At 40.1% G+C, this 19,538-nt stretch overlaps 1 protein-coding gene across 1 annotated transcript in view; it reads right to left on the bottom strand.

Annotated features, from left to right (window-relative positions):
- Window positions 1-454: 454 nt before the first annotated feature.
- The window catches only part of LOC145399696 (uncharacterized), a 69,130-nt gene continuing 50,046 nt past the window's right edge, over window positions 455-19,538 (bottom strand). Inside the window, exons 7-19 of the mRNA XM_080272243.1 lie at window positions 13,911-14,049; window positions 12,221-12,343; window positions 11,689-11,892; window positions 10,676-10,899; window positions 10,272-10,400; window positions 9,230-9,379; window positions 8,125-8,155; window positions 7,620-7,920; window positions 7,060-7,277; window positions 5,764-5,950; window positions 4,965-5,064; window positions 3,861-3,990; window positions 455-472 (exon numbers count right to left, since the gene is read on the bottom strand). Of these exons, the coding sequence (XP_080128369.1) occupies window positions 455-472; window positions 3,861-3,990; window positions 4,965-5,064; window positions 5,764-5,950; window positions 7,060-7,277; window positions 7,620-7,920; window positions 8,125-8,155; window positions 9,230-9,379; window positions 10,272-10,400; window positions 10,676-10,899; window positions 11,689-11,892; window positions 12,221-12,343; window positions 13,911-14,049 (1,954 nt within the window). The remainder of the gene's footprint in view (window positions 473-3,860; window positions 3,991-4,964; window positions 5,065-5,763; window positions 5,951-7,059; window positions 7,278-7,619; window positions 7,921-8,124; window positions 8,156-9,229; window positions 9,380-10,271; window positions 10,401-10,675; window positions 10,900-11,688; window positions 11,893-12,220; window positions 12,344-13,910; window positions 14,050-19,538) is intronic.

The following is a 19,538-nucleotide window of genomic DNA, read 5'->3' as shown; positions in this document are numbered from 1 at the left end:
ACTTAATACTGAACATGAAGAAATCCAAATCGGTTATTAAATGTTGCATCCTGACAATAACCATGCTAAACATGCCCGTATAATTAATGCTAACCAGTTTACCCAATCACAGCTTTTATCACGTACTGTACATTATGTATATAATAAGGAGTTTATGGACAAAATAAAGGATTATTATACCCATCTCAACAATTATCCTTATGACTATTTTCTGTTTTTGAATTATAGTTGTTTTAACTATTTCCTTCAAGTGAAATGGAAAGAACTAGAAGAAAAAAAAATCCATTATCACCTCTACTCAGTGATCATGGTGATAAAATGAACGGCTTTGTCCAATAATACACCCAGTCACAGAAATTCATGCCCCTTTCTGTCAACTTAATTCTAGTTAAACCCATTATACTTCATCAAGATCAGTTCCAGTCCACTTATGAGGCAAATCATATATTATAGGTTAGTGTAGTTCCTTTTCCTGTAGATATAAACTAAGAGATCCTTTTATAATAGAGTATCTGAGCACGTTAAGTGAAATATTATGCGTAATTAACGCTACTGCTTGTATATAAAAGTCACTCATATAACTGACGTTTGTTAGAATGTTGTGATAGCTATTAATGGCCATTAATGATAAGAGACGTTGAACACACACACACACACACACACACACACACACACACACACAGTTTAAGAGCATTACTACATAAAATGGAAGAGAAATCGGAAAGAATTATACTAACTGGAGATTTTAATACAAATATAAATTGGAATACTCTACATATAATAAGCCAAGAAAGCTGTTGGGACCAAAACCTCCTGGATCTCGTGCAATAGTTTTTCCTAACGCAACATGTGAGGAAAACCACCAGAAAAAGAGGAAACGATATACCTTCAATGCTAGATCTCATATTTACTAGGCAAGAAAATGATATTGACAGTTTAATATATCACCCTCCACTCGGCAAGAGCGACCATGCAATACTAAATTGCAAATTCAGGATAGGATATGGCATAGTTAACAGCAATGAAAGTTACAAAAAGAGCCTAAACTATAAAAAGGGAAATTATCATGACCTAAAGAAGTACTTCTTAGAAATTGATTGGGAAAATGAGCTTAGAGGACAAGATTTAAATGCTGTATATAAAAAAATTCTGTGAATTTTATGAAATAGGAGTCCAGCAGTACATCCCACAGCACAAAGAAGCAGAAAGAAAATAAAGAAATGGTTCAATACAGAATGTAAAAATCAAAAGAAAGAAGAGACTTGTTATAGAATAGATACAGAAGATACAATAGTGAAAGGGCATATAATAATTACAAATAGGCAAGAAACGATTATAGAAGAATAAGGAGGGAAGCCCAAAAACAGTTTGAGGAGGATATCATAAATAAGAGTAGTGATCAACCGAAGCTATATTACGGCTACATCAGAAGCAAAATCAAAGAAAAGATAAAATACAATCCATTACGGACGAGGGAATCACCTACACACAAGAGAAAGATATTTGTGAAGCACTAACTATGAATTTCCAATCAATTTTTACAGAAGTAAAAAATTTTGAGAGGGACTATGTGGAACATGCATGCACACACATACTACCAGATATGCAAATATCAGAAAAAGTAATACAGGAGGAGATAAGTAAATTAGACAAAGGAAAAGCAAATGGTCCTGATGAAATTTCATGTTGGGTGCTACGAGAATGTGCAAAGGAGTTAAGTAAGCCATTATTTTTAATTTTCAAGAAATCCTTGAGTCAAGGTAAACTACCTGATATTTGGAAGAAAGCAAACATTGTCCCCTTATTCAAGAAAGGGAATAGACAAAATCCACTCAACTACCGACCAGTATCACTGACCAGTGTTGTAAGCAAGGTATTAGAAAAGCTTATAAGAAAAGCTTGGGTAAATCATCGAGAAGAACACAATATGATAACAGAAAGACAGTTTGGTTTCAGAAAAGGAAAATCATGTGTTGCTAATCTGTTGAGCTACTATGACAGAGTAACAGACACAATACAGGAAAGAGAAGGATGGGTGGACAGTAGCTATTTAGATTTCAAGAAAGCATTTGACACAGTACCACACCAAAGACTTTTATGGAAACTGTACCATCAAGGAGGAATTCGAGGCAAACTGTTTTGTTGGATGCAAGATTTTCTCATAAAAAGAGAAATGAGAACAGTAGTAAGGGGAAGTTACTCATGATGGAAAGAAGTGACTAGTGGAGTATAGACAGTAACACTGGAAATGAAAGCTATCTAAATATGTTTGCAGATGATGCAAAAATACAAAGGAGAATCACTAACACAGACTCTTGTAAAGAGCCACAAGAAGAAATAAACTTCATGAATGGAGTAGTACATGGCAAATGGAATTCAATGTGGACAAGTGTCATGGAATCAAGTTTGGTAAAAGTGGAAAAAGACCTGATTAGGATTATACGTTAGGAAATAAAACCCTACACACATCAGAAAGAGAGAAGGACCTAGGTGTGATTATCAATAATAGACTATCTCCGGCTGACCACATCAGTGAGAAGGTACGGAACATGTATACATTGCTTGCAAATATGAGAATAGCATTCACACATATAAATGAAGACATGCTAAGAAGGATAACATCATTCATCAGACCAAGCCTGGAGTATGCATCAGTAGTCTGGAGTCCTCATCTCAAAAAACACATAGACAAGATTGAAAAAGTTCAAAGGGCCGCTACAAGATGGATACCAAGCTTAAGGGATCTAAGCTACGAAGAAAGACTAAATAAACTGAATCTACCAACACTAGAGGAGAGAAGGAAAAGAGGTGACATGATAATGCTAAATAAATGCATATCAGGGAAGGAGAAAATAGACATAAATGATTACTTAACATATGGGGAAGCATCAGCAAGACGACACTGCAAAAAACTGGATAAGAAGAGAGGTGATAAAGACGTAAGGAAATTCAGTTTCCCAAACAGAGCAACTGATCAGTGGAATGCACTACCGAATGAAATAGTGTGTGCCAAAACAATTCACAAATTTAAGGATATGTACGATAAATGTGGTTTAAGACACGGGACAGCACGAGCTTGACTCTTTCTTATAAAGATACAATTAGGTAAGAACAATTAGGTAAGAACACACGTATCGGAAGGAAATAGAAAAAAAGTTCCTGACGGAAACAACCACTCAGAATAAAATATCAGGAAATGGGAGTTAACTACGGTAAAGGACACCTTAAAGTCATAATTTAGCATTTATTTACTCTGCAAATGAAAATACTGTGGATCTGGAATTTTGTTGGCCACATTTGTATTGTTTTAATATGCATAGGTTTGTGTCAGTGCTCTATCAGTAGAAAACTAAGTGCGTCCTTGAACGATAACGACAATTGTCATTATTTCCTCACTTTAACTTGGCCCAGATTTTTGCTCTTTTGCAGTTTGTTTTACATACCTCAGTGACAGAGCGGGACAATACCTTGGTCCTATATCCTCTTTCCCATTTTATTTTTAGTAATTAGCATTACATTCTAGCGTAAATTTTTTGCTACACTTCAGCAGTCAAGATGGAGAGATGGCAATATCAGGCCAAGTTGGAGTCAAAAGGGTGTAGTTCTTATGACGTTACTTGAGGTGATGAAAGTAGAGAGTTTCCAGTACGAAGACCGCGACGCTGACGCTCCAACCCCCTACTAACAACACCAGCATTCCCTTTGAACAGAGAAAGATAGATATGAATATTCTGTGAAACACACACACAAACACACACACACACACACACACACACACAGACTGTCAAATTAAAAATGGATGCCAAACCCTGATTATACACCCTTACTAATGGGAAGGTGATGAATGTTTTTTACTTTACCCAAATGTTGGAAATGCCGAGAGATGACATGGCGGCGACTTTGTTGGGGAGTGTTAAGCATTTTGTGAAATTTGGGGTCTGAAACCTGATCCACTGCAGGTACAACCCCGCCTCCTTCACTCTTAGAACCCTGTGGAGCAAAATTAATCAGTCATTGATGCAGTGAATTAGTAGATCTGTGATTGGCATTCCTGCATTGGTTTAGTTATCAGTTTCTCGCCGCCTGTCATACTAAGTCGTCACCATGCTATATATCTGTGGGCATTTTAGCGAGTGCTGTGTAATATACTATCAGAGTCAAATAATAAAATTTGCAAGTCATTTGGACTATTCCTGAATTTTTAGAACACCTTTAAATATGTTAGGAATGAAAATGCAGTTGGTATTGGTAAAACAAATGGTTAGCATATCTGATGATGAAAATTTCAGGGAAGATAGACATTATCCTTTACCTGATCAGATGTTACTCATAACCAAGCCTGCTAAAATTATATACAAACAGTATATATTTACATAACACGGTTTAACCAAAGCTGTTAGAACCATCGACAAAAGGGCCATAGTAATTGACGGTTTACCCCAGTTGTTTCACTTTTTTGCTTTTGATTGGTCAACACTAATGACTGTCGTGTTTCTTGACAGCTGGTGTGACAGTAAAGTTGATTATTATTTCTCTTTATGACTGCTGGTGTGTGATGGCAAACTGAAGACTAACGATGCTCAACAAGTGAATGTGTGAATAACCCCTTCAGTCCAGAGACATGATGTATATTCTGTTCTTGTTCTCACCAGACTTCCTATTTACCATAAGACAGATTCCTCGGATTGAACGGGTTAGTGAATGCCATATGTAACTAATCTAGTTTAAAGCACTTCCAAAGCTTAAGAATATCTTATGATAAAAGAAGGAAGATTACATTTATCATACGCCCTCAATGCAAGACGTTAACTGTTGGTAATATGTAGGTAATCAATTCCTGACAAGTGGAAATGTTGGGTGGGACAGACAAACACACAGAATTCAAGTTCTTACCTCTGTTTATCGTTAATTTCTTGGCCCTATTATTACTGTTGTAGGTGTGGTAGTGTGGGGAAGCGACTCACCTGCGGCTCATGGCAGGCACCAGAGGACTGCCCTTCTGACCACCCATCCCGGCCATCCAGAAAAGGAATTTATCTCGAGCCACGTAAAAATCACAGACACCTGATATATAAGAACCGATTGATGTTAGGTAAAGTTTGGCATTTTCCAGTGGCTGAGGTGAGATTGTAGGGTTATTACCCAGCGGAATCTTTTATATATCAAAGTCTGATCGTCAACTCAAGCTTTTCTCTTTATGGATATCGAATAATAGGTGTGGATAATGTGAAAAAGTCCATATTGATTACTGTCATGAGTGTCGCCTGATGTGTATTCATATGCCTAATTTTCAAAGTTCATGGAGAATAAACAGGACAGGCAAAAGAAATTTCTATGCAGTCTCTATAACTAACAACATTAAAGCGTTAGGCGCTTGGATATGCCCCAACCTCTTTACCTCCCCCTCCAGTACCATCCCCCACCCTCCCCTCCTCACACAGTTACCAGACAAATGAGTTAGAGTGTTGTGTGGCAGCTGCTTCATTTTCAGAAGTCTCACATTCAGCAGTTCGAACTTGTAGTTAGGTATGTAATGTAGAAATGTCGCAGGTGTACAATATATATAAACTTATACAATATACCATCAGCTGCAGACATAATGTTAACACAATGCCCATTGCCCAAGTATATGTTGGCAAAAATCAGATGGAAGGTAAACGGAAAGTTACTTATGTCAGGGAAGCTTTGGAAGATGAATGTATTAAAAATAAATATCAATACAAATTGAGAAAATAACACCTGAAGAATGAGCAATTGAGTCACCGGTTGCTGAAAAGTCGTCCGCAATGGCCATCCTCAAAATAGATTCTGGTCTGATGAGAGTGTGTTCACCCTGCCGCACTTCCACCTCCAGCCCTTTCTTGAGCTCTGAACTGTGGATGGGCTTGACTTTGCCTCTTCGATGCAGTTCAAGCATCACCTGTCTCTCCGCGATGCCACTCTCGACGTTCTTGTTAATGGAACATGGATTAATGACGTTGGGTATTCTGGTTAATGGAACACACATTAATGACGTTCAACATTCTTTTGATAGAACACAAGTCATTAACAGTATCGCAGGTGCCTTGATGTTTTCTATCACTAACTAATTAGTGTTTTTTTTTTTAGTTATATTGATATTTTTGTGACACTTAAATCTGGCCAGAATGGTAAGGTTCTACATCCATTCCATAGCATTTCTTGATGACTAGGACTGAGTTGTAGTGTTAACTGGTTGCTGCATCTCAGCAGTAAAATTGGGGAGATGGCAATTTTAGACGAAGCAAGAGCACGAATAAAAGAAGAACTAGAAAGTGCTCAGAGAGCTCATAGCTTCGCCTATGTCATTGTCATTGAAAAGGACCTGGATCCGGATCCGGATCCACAGATATAGAACCTGGATCTCTATCAGCCTCCCAATTTTAACAATTCATTTTTGGTCCATGGTGCACCTTTCCACAAAATTTCATTGAAATTCATTGAGAACTTTTGCAGATATTGCACGGGACACTCCGTGTCCGGATCCAGATCCGGCCCAAAATTTAATCTTTTATTCGTTTGCTGACGGCCCACCCTTCAACAGAATTTCATCAAAATCCGTTCATAACGTTTTGAGTAACCCTGCTAATAAGCAGACAGACAAACAAACACACCAATGCGGCTTAAAACATATGCCTCCTTGTGGAGGTAAACAACTCACCATCGAAGAGAAAAAGACATTATCATTGTTATCTGTATTTCAGCTCTGTTTGGCGGCAAAGACTGGGTTGCTCTGTTCGGCTTTAATTTACTGAGAATCTACTGTATTTTGAATCATGGAGGAATGTGGGTGAAAAGATATATGAGAGAAGGGGATGGGTGAGTTGAAGCGAGAGATGTAGCCTACTGACGGACAGGGTGACATGGAGGCGACTTGTCTATAGCCATCCCTTACGAGATTAAGGCGTCTGGCTACAGTCAAATAGATAGACAGAAAGGCACAGACAGACAGAGATTGATAGATAGTCAGCTTGTAGATACATAGATAGGTAGATTCAGTAGTATACATCATTTAATAGTTCTTGATGGAGACTCACTTACCTCCATAGCCTGGTCAGTAGCAGTCCCTCTTGGAAGCATAACAGAGACTGGACTGTTGATGATATCCTTAAGCGACTGGATGGGCATAGGGATGTATCTAACGGCCAGCATGGATATTAGGTTGCCGGCGTAGCTGTCTGTCAGCACCAGCATCACCAGCATCCACACCCCCAGCAACACACGCTCCCACCACCACCAACGTGAGGTGTCCGTCACGTCTTTGTTGGAGGGAGACTTGTATGTGCTTGGTAAATGCTGACGAAACTTAACGAAAATGGTTCTTCATTATTGCCACAAAGGATGTTACTTTATGCAATTTTTGGAGACTTCGTAGTACCTCTTCCTTAGCAATTTGTTCCGCGCAATACAACTTAGTATCCTCATTCATAATACTGAGGAAAATTATGTCGATATTAAAACAATGTAAATAACACACGAGAGGACGATGAGGAGTCATATGCAAATTAAATGAGCAAGGGAGAGAGTTGCTAAGCCCTCTATGCAACTTACAATACGGACATAAATGTTTTTCGAAAGGTACCATTGTAAACATGTCTTACTTTGGAAGAAGAGCACTCGAACACAGTTGGCTGTTTTAAGGGGTAGTCTGGTCTGCCTGTTTGCTTTGGCTGGGAAGCACGAAGGCAGCAGCACCATGGCAACCAACACCCCCAGCAGCGACGTCAGGATGGATAGCCACACAAAAGGTCCCAGTGGCAGAACAAAACCCCAGGGGTCCACTTCAGGGGTTCCTTTGCGTGCGACCACAGCGTGTTGTTCGATATACATGGGAAAAGTTATGTCTATCACTGCAGAGCGGGCAGCGTTTATCATGAAGGATCCTGGAGAAAATTCGACTTCCTGTGGATATAAAACTTCATCACCAGACATTAATACAATGAAAAAGTTCGGGTATATAACAGACAAATGTTTAAAATATGGATTGTTCTTCTCGCTGTCGTAAGATCAATATTATAAATGCCTAAGAAAATGTAGACACTGCTAATCTCTGTCCTCAAAATAGTAGGCTACATTTGTCTGTTAGGGCTGACTTGTGGGCATTACATTATCCTCCTCATGTTTAATATTAGATCCTCTGAAGCCAGATATGAGTTAAAGATAAACATGGCTCTTACTATCACCCTTTTGCTATCCAACTTGACACAAGAATTAACCGGTACTCTTAACCCTTCATGACATAGTACTGGTTAGCTTTGAATTTGTCATCCTCGATCTGCATTTCCTGTCTATGACCTCCACTTTTTAAAGCAATGCATTGGGGCGTATCGAGAAGAACGGATCCATTTTTTTTTTTTTTTTTTCACATTTTTGTTAAAGTATAGCTTCTTGTAGGCTTCCAACACAACCAAATGGTTCTATGTCATTCTGTCAGTAATATTTCTGAGAAAAGTCAAGGAAGTGCTGTCTGAGTCCCGCCCAGTTCCCTAAGTTATCAAGAACAGGGGAGATCTAAGCTTATTCACCAGATGAATCGTGAATGGGGAGGATCGCTGGAAGTGGAGGTGAGCACTGAAACTACGTAAAATGAATATGTCGGAGACAAAAGAAAGAGAACTAAAATTATTCCATTCAGAAATAAGAAAAAAATATTCCTTCCATCATTTTAACCATTATGCAGACAATATTCATCTTTCCATCTTGGACTCACTGATGCACACATACACACAAACACATGTACACAGAGAAATACACACACTCATAAATATTTTTCTGTTATTATACTTACTTTTCTCTGTATCATACCAACCATACCATTCCAGGAACCATTGGGTTGCAGTACACCAAACAAACCATCAACAGCCTCGACGTACTTTATTCTGTTCAGGAGAGATATATATATATATATATATATATATATATATATATATATATATATATATATATATATATATATATATATATATATATATCCTGAACTCGTTTTTTCCAGAAACCTGTCTAATACAGACTGGCTGACCACTTCAGACTATACCTGCTTAAATTGGTAGAGTCCAAAAGCATTCTGCCTCACCCGTGTGTTTACATTTATACATAACTCTTTGAAATCACAGAAATCACAAATCTGCAACATAATCTGTACACTGCAATGGCTATTAATATTCTTGCACATAACTGACAGTCACAACTTGCATAGAAATCTTAAACTTACGTAAAATTCATGGCTTTGGCAATAGTTTCTGCCAGACTTTCCCTCGGGTCAACAATTCTTTTTCCCCCGGGTGCCGTGGGGTCATTTACTGTCTTGGTGAGCGACATCATTAACAGTCTCGCTACTAGCAGCTGAGGGCGCTGTGACAGCCTACATAAAGCAAAAGTTAATGCAATCAGGGAAACGAAAATTTTGAATTTCGTTGTGTAGTGAGTGCACACTCTTTTTTTTTTGTTTTTTTGCTATACTCTTCTGTTTAGAGTATATATATTTTTTCTTTCTTGGAGAATCTTTGTTCGCTTTTAAAAAGTGTTCCTAACTTTCTTCAAAATAATATGTCCGTAACAATGTTGTTCTTCTTCTAACATATTGCCAATATGACAGGAAATGAACTCGGGACTCTCAGGTGTGAGCCAGGCAGCATACCACTACGTACTGGCAATATGTGAGAGGATTTTTTTCCCGTGTACAGTACCGGTTTCTTCCTCCGTTGTTCTTCCTGTTGTAGAGACAGGTTAATTTAGAAGTAAACCCCAGTGAATTGCAGGAATTCAGATGTTTCAGCCGGGTATATGTAGAGATCTCTTGTTGGGGTTAGAGTGAGGTTTGATCGCTTAGTAAGGATGGGATATATGAGTCGAGTTACTGTGTTATGGTGAAAGGGACTTCAGTATAGTGAAGGTGAAGTGGTTTGCTGGTTAGTTTAATTATGTGATGGCACCGAAGAAAGGAACCAAGACCTTATTGCAGTCTGGCATTGTGAACTTGTGTCTGTGGGAAGGACAGTTTCTGTGTGATGAACATCAGACCCTCTCTGATGTCCATAACGAAGTTGTATAACGAGGTAAAGCTCATAGAACAGTGAGAAATTATTAGCTGTTGTTATAATACGAGTATACCAGGATTTTTTATAAACTTATTTCAGTAAAATCACACAGACACACAGACACACACACACACATACACACACACACACACACACACACACACACACACACACACACACACACACACACACACACACACACACACAGAAACTCACGTGTTGTATTTCTCCGGGAAGAGAGAGAAATGAGAGGTGAGTGTAAGGTTTCGCTGAGCAGTACAGAAGGCGATCAGTATTGGACTGTTCTCGAGGGACCTATAGGGCTCTTCTATATATACACTGCACCTGCAATAAGTCATGGCAAAGGAAATTAGGAAATACTTCACGAATGAGAAAATACCTTCCTATAAAAGATGATAACAATGATAAATCTCCCCCCCCCCTAAAAAAAAACAGAAATGGCTTACAAATGCGTGTTATGTTATTTAGGTGTACAAAAAAGAATAACAGAACAGAAGGGAGATAATTAATGGATATAAACCTTCCTGCTCATGAAAAAGGTTAACCAGACGGACAAATCATATATTACAATCATTGATAAGTCTAAAGTTTCAGCTAACTTAGGCTTTGGCACAGTGGAGATAATGAGCAACATGGAGTTTGTCACAGCCAGACTCTTGCGGAGATGATGGAGGCGGAAAAGTGGTAGACGAGTGAGAACAATAAGCCTCGTTGACCACACCAGGAGGTAAACATTGAGAGACAACTGGATGAAGGCGGAGAGGAAGGCTGGGTCGTCACTCATCACCACCACCGTCACGGACCGTGACACCTGCCGCAGCTGCTGGTGCCAACACTTAATATATGAGTTTACACTCCATAAATGCAAGATTACGAGAGTGTTTATTAATGCTAACAATTTTATACAAATTATGGAGCACAATGCAATATTTAACACTAATATATAAATGACTTCCAATAAACAAAAATATGGACTATGCCATCAGTGTGGAGAATAAAGTTACACTTACCCTACATGTAGGTTCAGTTAAACATGGTCAGGCTATACTTTGCAAATAATAAAATTTGCAAGGCTTACTCCTTTGTAGTCAAATAATACTTTAGTTATGACACTAAGTATTTGATTCATATACTACTCAACAGAAAATATAAAAGTGGTGCTTTTAAAGTACTCTGCTTTCCAGTTTCAAGCTGTGCATTCACTTATACGATATTGAAAGGTTTGTTACTTCAGCCACATTAAGCAGAATAAAGAAATATTATTAATTACTACTGGATAGGTGTTAATAGTATCAGTTTAATGATACCTCACCTTTTAGTGAATGCAAAGCAAAAGTATCTGTACCGTGTTTAGATTAAAATTAATTATTTCGTAACTGAATCTACTGTATATGTTTGACCAGGGACACAAAATACCTTTGGTGGCGAATCTCCTATCCCATAACATCATTCCTGTAATTGAGTTCCAGGGCAGCAGAACTCACACGCCTTTTCAACGATTTTCTTGGACCAAGACACTGTGTCTACCATGCATCATCTGCCTTTTCTGTTGATGTCTTTCATTGTGCTTAAAGACGCAGAGGAGGAGCCTACACGTAGTGGCGCTGTGTACTCTGGGTGGAGCGAAGCATCTGTGGCGTCCATCCAAGAGCCAAATCTCGACATATAGTCCTACATCTTGCCGCGGGGATGGACCCTGGGCCGACCCTGGTGAGGCACTGTCTGCCACAACGAAGCACCCCTTCCTTACACTGTATATGTGTTTTACTTGTTGGACGGTCCCACAGAAACAGTTGCTAACATGTTTTAGACGGATCTGTTTGGCCAGACAGACCAGGGTTAAGCAGCATCAATAGCAACTTTGTTCCAATGTTGATGCTGCATGCAGTTACTTCAGGCTGTTGAGCTTCACACTAGGGCTTTCATTGTGATGTCACAACAGAAGAACCTCTTTGTACAAAGGACGTTTGTGAAGTGAGAGCGACCAACCCGCCTCAGCAGTAATGTGAGAGTCACTTACTCGCCTCAGCAGTAGTGTGAGAGTAGCCTACCAGCCTTAGCAGTAATGTCAGAGTGGCCTACCAGCCTCAGCAGTAATTTGAAAGTGGTCTACCTGCCTCAGCAGTAATGAGAAAGTGCCCTACCCGGCGTGCCTGGCCGACCACCCGGGAGAGCTGTGCCTGCGTCACGTTAGCGTCATGGTCATCCACAGCCACCTCGAACACTCCCAAACCCCACGGCGCTAAAACACCTTTCACACCTGCAAACTAACGTCACGGATGCTTATAAAAATGTATTGATTACCATATTTACATGAAAAGAAAAAAAAATCCTAAACAGTATTCATGTATTACTGGATTAATAGTAAAACCATTTATTTTATCTACTTACTGGAGAGTTTGTGTTGGTGACAATAAAGACATTGGAATCAGAATGCTGTGTTGGTGCAAGTACAGCATTCAGTGCCCCAACCGTAGCCACTTCACCACTCCCATCTGTATTATATAATGTGTCTGTCAGGTGTCATTTGTTGTTATATATTTACATGAAAAACTGTGTTTTTTTCAACTTTTAAATTTTAACACATTCGTAGTTGATAGGTATTATATCTCATATATTATTATTTTTTTTAATTATTATTTTGTGATAAGTGTGGGTAGTCACCATCCACTCACTAGATGTAGAGCTGCCTTCAGGTGAATGTACAAATAACAGAATACTGAGGAGTCCATAACAGATGACATCCCTCCGTCTGTAGAATATTTCATAAACGCAATAGCAACGATACTCAAGGAACCAAGGAACAGCACTTTGGTTCCGTTCACACAAACAAAGCTGCTGAATATTATCGTATTTGTTTCTATCCTCGTCTAAATTATGGGACGAGTGAGAAAGCTTTAAATATATCTCCTCTGTTACTTACTTGGGATTAATCTGCATTGTTACTCACTTGGAATTAATCTGCATTTCTGCTTACGTGAAATTACTCTGAATTGCCACTTACCTGAAGCCTTCATTCTATCAATGTCCAGCAGGAGAAATACGAGTACGTGCATCAGGAACATGCATATCTTCAAGACCCTCATCTTCCTCATTCGCTCGTGCTGGAGATAAAGCAGCATCTTTACTTTACATACACACACACACACACACACACACACACACACACACACACACACACCTTATGCAAGTACTTATGTATAAGTAAAGGATATTAAAATATCCACTTTTTTCATTAACACCATGGTCTTTTGTCCATTTTATTTTCAAGGTCATCAGATAATTTATTGTGCTCAGAAAGACTCTGGCAAAGTGAAGGGGTCAATTACAGTGTCTCTATGAAGGTATTGTTATCTCAAGGAAGGGGGAATGACAGTTTTAAATGATACAAAACTCGATATATAAAGTGACACAGTCAGGTTTTGAAGTGTTTGAAATTTTCCTTACTGCCCTACACTATATATGACTTGCATTACCTATTGTCCAGCATACTAAAGTAAAATTCACCATTATCAAATAAAATGCTGCATACTGATTTTATATTTTGGGCAGCAGATCTGTCCACTTTATATATCTATGGTGACGGTTGATAAAAATAATAATGCGCATAAAATTGTACACACTGGGTGAGATATCGCATTCTGATGGCATAAGCCTTTGCAGTCATGTAATATATGGTGTTCGCGTCTGATGTGAGGGGCAAGGGTGGACTCTCAATGCGTCGACATATGCTTCGGCTAGGGGTAAGAGGAAAGCCTTGTCCCCGGATTTCTCTGATGACCTGAATCCCGTTTTCCTCGTGCACAGGTCTCCGTCTCTCTGCCATCGCCTCACCCAACGCCTGACTGTGGTGCTGCTGGTGCCTGTCACGTTGGCTATAGCACGTAATGACAGTCCCTCCGCCCAGAGCTGCATGAACTTGGCACGTTGGGCCATCACAGTTTTCGTGAATGTTTTACCACGCTTCATTTTCCTGTGTGCAAATTATTAAAGGTAGTGAAACTGTCATAAAGATGGAAGAAGAGCATAAGAGAGTATGGATCATTTGGGTCAAGGATTGTGTGGGTAAGATTGAAAGTTGGAATACAAATGTGGGCGATTGTGTGAGTGTGTATGCGCCAACGCAAGATCGTGCAAGCAGAGTGAGAGAAGAGTTCTGGACAAATGTGGAAGTGTGCATGGAAAAGTTTGGAAGGAATGAGAGAGTGTTTTTGATCGGTGATATGAATGGTAAAGTAGGGAGTGTGAAGGTGGATGGAATAGTTGGTGAGTGGGGTGTGTCTGCTGAGATAGATGAGAATGGCAGTGCGTTAGTGGACATTTGTGCTGGGAGGGGGTTGGTGATAGCCAATACCCTCTTCAGGCATAAAATGATCCACAGGTATACATGGCGAGTGATGAGAAGGGTGGGTGGTGAACTGAATGAAAGGAAGGCAATGATTGACTATGTGTGTGTGGATGAAAGGATGCGAAAATGTGTAATGGATGCAAGAGCTTATAGAGGTTGGGGGAGTGGACTTTCTGATCACTACTTGGTGGTGGCCAGAATCAAGGTCAAATTAGGATGGAGAAATAAAAGAAGGGAAGGACGGGAAGAAGGAGTATTTGTAAGGAGAGTGGAAAGTTTACAAGAGGATGAGAAAAAGGCAGAATATAAGAGAGAAGTGGAGGAACGATTGGGCAAATATGAATTGGAGCAGATGGGGGACGTTGAAGGTGTGTGCAGGATATTTACAGAAGAAATATGTGCAGCATGTGATGTGGTGTGTGGGATGAAGAAAAGATGAAGGGGTGTGCAAGGAACAGCGTTGTGGAATGAAGAGGTGAGACAGGCTGTGGCACAAAAGAAGAAAGCATACAATGAATGGATGAGAAATAGGGGCGTGGAAGAAGTTGAGTGGTGGAAGATGGATTTATATGTAGAAAGAAAGAGAGAGGTGAAAAGATTACTAAGAGAGATTAAGAAGAGAGCGGATGAGGAATTTGGAAGGAAATTGAGTGTAAAGTGGAGAGACTATAAGAAAATGATCTGGAAAGAGGTGAAGAGAGTAAGACAGGGTGAAAGTGAAGTTAGCAGGGGAGTGAAAAATAAAAATGGTAGATTACTGGTGGAGAGGGGAGAAAAAGTGAGAAGATGGAGAGAACACTTTAAGGAATTGTTGAACATAGAGGATGGAAGTAATGCGAGTATAAGTGGCTGGGGAATGGCTGGGAGAAGGAGAGAGGTCAGAAGACAGGAAGAAATCAGTAGGATGGAAGTTGTGGAAGCAATGAAGAAAGTTAAATTGGGGAAAGCCTCAGGAATTGATGAAGTGTGTGGTGAAATGCTGATGTATGGGGGAGAGATAGTAGTAGAATGGATGTGGAAAATGTGCAGATTGGCCTGGGAGGAAGGAAGAGTCCCGGAGGATTCGAAGTCAGTTATAATTATTCCCTTGTACAAAGGAAAAAGGGAAAAAGAAGTGTGTGGTAATCATAGGGGCATCTGTCTTCTTAGTATAATAGGAAAAGTGTATGGTAAGATACTCATTGACAGAGATAGAGAAAGAACAGAGGAACTAGTTGGAGAAGAACAGGGAGGCTTTCGGAAGGGAAGAGGTTGTGTAGATCAGATAGTCATTCTTAGATCTTTAGTGGAAAATTTTCTAGAGAAGGGAAAGAAGTTGTATGCAGCCTTTATGGATTTGGAGAAAGCATATGACCAGGTGGATAGACAAGGATTGTGGAAAGTATTAAGAATATATGGAGTAGATGGGAAGATGCTGAATGCTGTGAAGAGTATGTATGATGGTGCTAAGGCTGCAGTGCGTGTGGATGGTGAACTGAGTAAATTTTTCACATTGAAGGTTGGATTGAAACAGGGACGTGTCATGTCTCCATGGTTGTTGAATCTGTACATGGATGGGGTAATAAAAGAGGTACAAGGTAGGGTAGTGGAAGTTGGAGTGGCTCTGGTGAGAGAAGGTAGTGTTTGGACCTCCTGTACTGTTGTTTGCAGATGATACTGTGTTGTTGAATGAAGACGAAGGAGAGCTGCAAGGCTTGGTGGAAGAGTTTGGGAGAGTGTGTAAGAAACGGAATCTAAAGGTGAATGTAGGGAAGAGTAAAGTGAAGGTCTTTGAGAGAGGTGAAGTCAGTGAATGTACAGCGAGGATGGATGGTGAGGAATTGGAAAATGTGAGTACATTTAAGTACTTGGGTAATGTGATGAGTAAGGATGGAGATTTGGAGGGTGAAGTGCTTGAAAGGGTATAGCAGGGAAGAAAGGTTGCTGGTTCCTTGAAAGCAGTGATAAGAAGCAGGGAAGTGAGCATGGAAGTGAAAAAGTTACTACATGACAGTATTGTGATACCACCTCTAACGTATGGAACTGAAGCTTGGAGTTGCTGGAAGGACACAAGTCAAGAGTGAGAGCAGTGGAAATGAGTTATTTAAGAAGATCCTGTGGAGTCACATGGAGAGACAGGGTGACAAATGAGGATATAGAGGAGCGTTGTGGTATGGATGTGGACGTGATAGGAAGCGTTCGGAGGAATACACTGAAGTGGTTTGGCCATATGGAGAGGATGGAGGGTGAAAGACTGACGAAGAGAGTGTATGTGAGTGAGGTGGAGGGGGGAAGAGGGAGGGGGAGGCCGAGAATGAGATGGAGGGATGGGGTGGAGAGGTATATGAGAGAGGGGTGTGTGAGTTGGGAGCGGGGCAGTGAAATGGCGGGGGACAGGGCGACGTGGAGGCGATTTGTTTGTGGCCACCCCGAACGGGATTGAGGCGTCTGGCAATAGATAGATAGACAGATAGAAGCTGTCGTGATAAGAGCAGTTCGTGGGTTACTTAAAATTTCAAGGATGTAAAACATAATCATAAGCCCATGCCTCTGGCCTTTGCACTTGCTGTGTCTTATATTCCCATTTCATTTGGTTGTATTTTGTTTCGGGGTAAAATAAATTAATTACTGTTTTGATAGTTATGAATACATTAATACATAAATCAACAGAAAAATCTCTTACTTTCCATATATTACAATTGCCATGTAAAATTCAACTTGATAAATTCCCTACTCTGTCTTTTTTGTTACATCTCGCTTTAGTATCAATGGGAAATGAATTAAGAAAACTGTCACAGCATTGCTGCACGGATTTGGTGCAATAAATGGTTTCTGCCCTACTATTTTTCGAAGAACTATTGTTTTGGTCTCAGTCTATGGTCTTAACATTCAGTCAATGTCAGGGACCAGAAAACATCATGCCGTACTTTTTTTTTCTGGAGTCATAGTTCAAACCAGTTCCAGAGCAAAGGAATGAATTAGTAGGATTTCATTAGGAAGCTGATGAGAATATATATAGTGTCATCACCATTGCTTGGGACACAAAATTAGCAAGTTTTCTTAAAGCGCCGACAGAGGTGAAGATAGTCAGCCAGTCATCATCACTATCATCATCGGCATGATCAGCATCATCATCATGCCCCACACTGACACCAATATTGAAACCCTCTCATAGAAATCCATCACCTTTTACACATAAGTATACAGCATTCAACAGTTTCACATCGAAATCAAACATACACAAAGTGCTCTCCATTCCTTCCATTTTCATCTGGCATTGCCTTTTTAGATATACAGGATGGTCTATATAAGACGCTTGTCTTCAACCCTGCTGGGAGAGTTTTTGTGTGCTGGGAGGACGACTCAGCGTTATCAGTGTCTACGCTGCATCATTAATTAATTTTCTACTCCCACTGCCACACCCATGCCCACACCAACAGACTGAGCCCTCCTGCAACACATAAGATACCACAGATGAGTTTCAAGTTGAGAGCTGTTTACAGATCTCTCTCTCTCTCTCTCTCTCTCTCTCTCTCTCTCTCTCTCTCTCTCTCTCTCTCTCTCTCTCTCTGTCTATATATATATATATATATATATATATATATATATATATATATATATATATATATATATATATATATATACAGTCCTTCCTATTTCTCTTCACAATGTTTTCCCACTGTGGGTCTCTCCACAATCTGTCTTAGTTCAAAATATGGTTTCACACATTCCTTGCCAATATGAAGACAGTCCCAGTTGACACTCTCCAGCCATTCTGATCTCCTGTACCTTTATTATTATTATTATTATTATTATTATTATTATTATTATTACTGAATTATTATTATATTACATTCCTTCCCTCCCCTACTCCTCTTCTTCCGCCATTTTGCTTATGTTTATTATGGGGTCGCTGTTTCTGACTAGTCGTCTCCATTCTTCCGTATGTCCAGATGCATTCCCTGCAATATTCTTCTCCCTCCTATCTCGGTGTATACAGACCATCTATCGACTCCTCGGCCGGCCCCTTCTGGATCTGCTCTCCACTTCCAAGCCCATCACTCCACAGAGTCCTCATTCTTTCTCATTACACATCCGTGCCATTGTAGTCCCCTCTCCTGCACCTTCTTTGAGATTTCCACAACCTTAATCGTTCCCCTAATTCTCTCATTCCTGATCTTATCCTTCTCGTGACCCCGTTCATCCATCTCACCATCCACATCTCCGCCATCCCCAGCTCTCTCTCCTGAGACTTCTTTAAGGACCAAGTTTCCAAATCCAGGCGTTACCACCGTTATATACACAATTCCTTTCACTCTTGCCCTGATTTCTCTATCACATAACGCTTCTGACATATCCCTCCAGTTTCTCCATTCTGCCTTTATCCTGTGATTGATTTCAGCATGCAGTTCTCCGTCAGCTGCTATATTCCAGGCCAAATACTTGAATGTCCCAACTCATTTCAACTTTTCTCCTAATAAACTCACATCTCCCTGTTCTTCTTCTCCATTAAAGCATATATATTCCGTCTTTCTCTAACTATTTTTAAGTCCTCTATCCTCCATTTTCTTTCTCCACTCCTCCAACTTCTGTTCTACTCCCTCCCTGGTGGTATCTATCAGCACAATAGCATTTGCAAACAACATAACCCATGGAATCTCTTCACTGATGCCTCTCCCCAAAACATCCATTAACAAATCGGGAATCCCTGACGTAGCCAAACTTTTACTGGAAACTTCTCTGTCACATCAACATTACTTCTGACCCGAGTTCTCGCCCAGACGTACACATCTTTAACCAGTCGCACATAGTTTTCTGAAACGCCCTCCTCCCTCCTACATCTCCATACCTCCTGCCTTGGCACGGTATCATACGTTTTATTCCTATTACATTCAAGAGAAATCCACGCGATCATACTTCCACTCACAACGGTATCAATATACCACTCTCAGCCACACCAGCACCACACTAACACCGTCAGTCACACCAGCACCACACTAACACCGTCAGCCACACCAGCACCACACTAACACCGTCAGCCACACCAGCACCACACTAACACCGTCAGCCACACCAGCACCACACTAACACCGTCAGCCACACCGGCACCACACTAACACCGTCAGCCACATCAG

Source organism: Coenobita brevimanus, chromosome 50 (assembly GCF_032717465.1).
Source record: "Coenobita brevimanus isolate Jiangsu-jjx chromosome 50, ASM3271746v2, whole genome shotgun sequence".
Classification (NCBI taxonomy): Eukaryota; Metazoa; Arthropoda; class Malacostraca; order Decapoda; family Coenobitidae; genus Coenobita; species Coenobita brevimanus.
The sequence above is the reverse complement of the archived record's forward strand: the minus strand, read 5'-3'. Positions and strand labels throughout refer to the sequence as shown.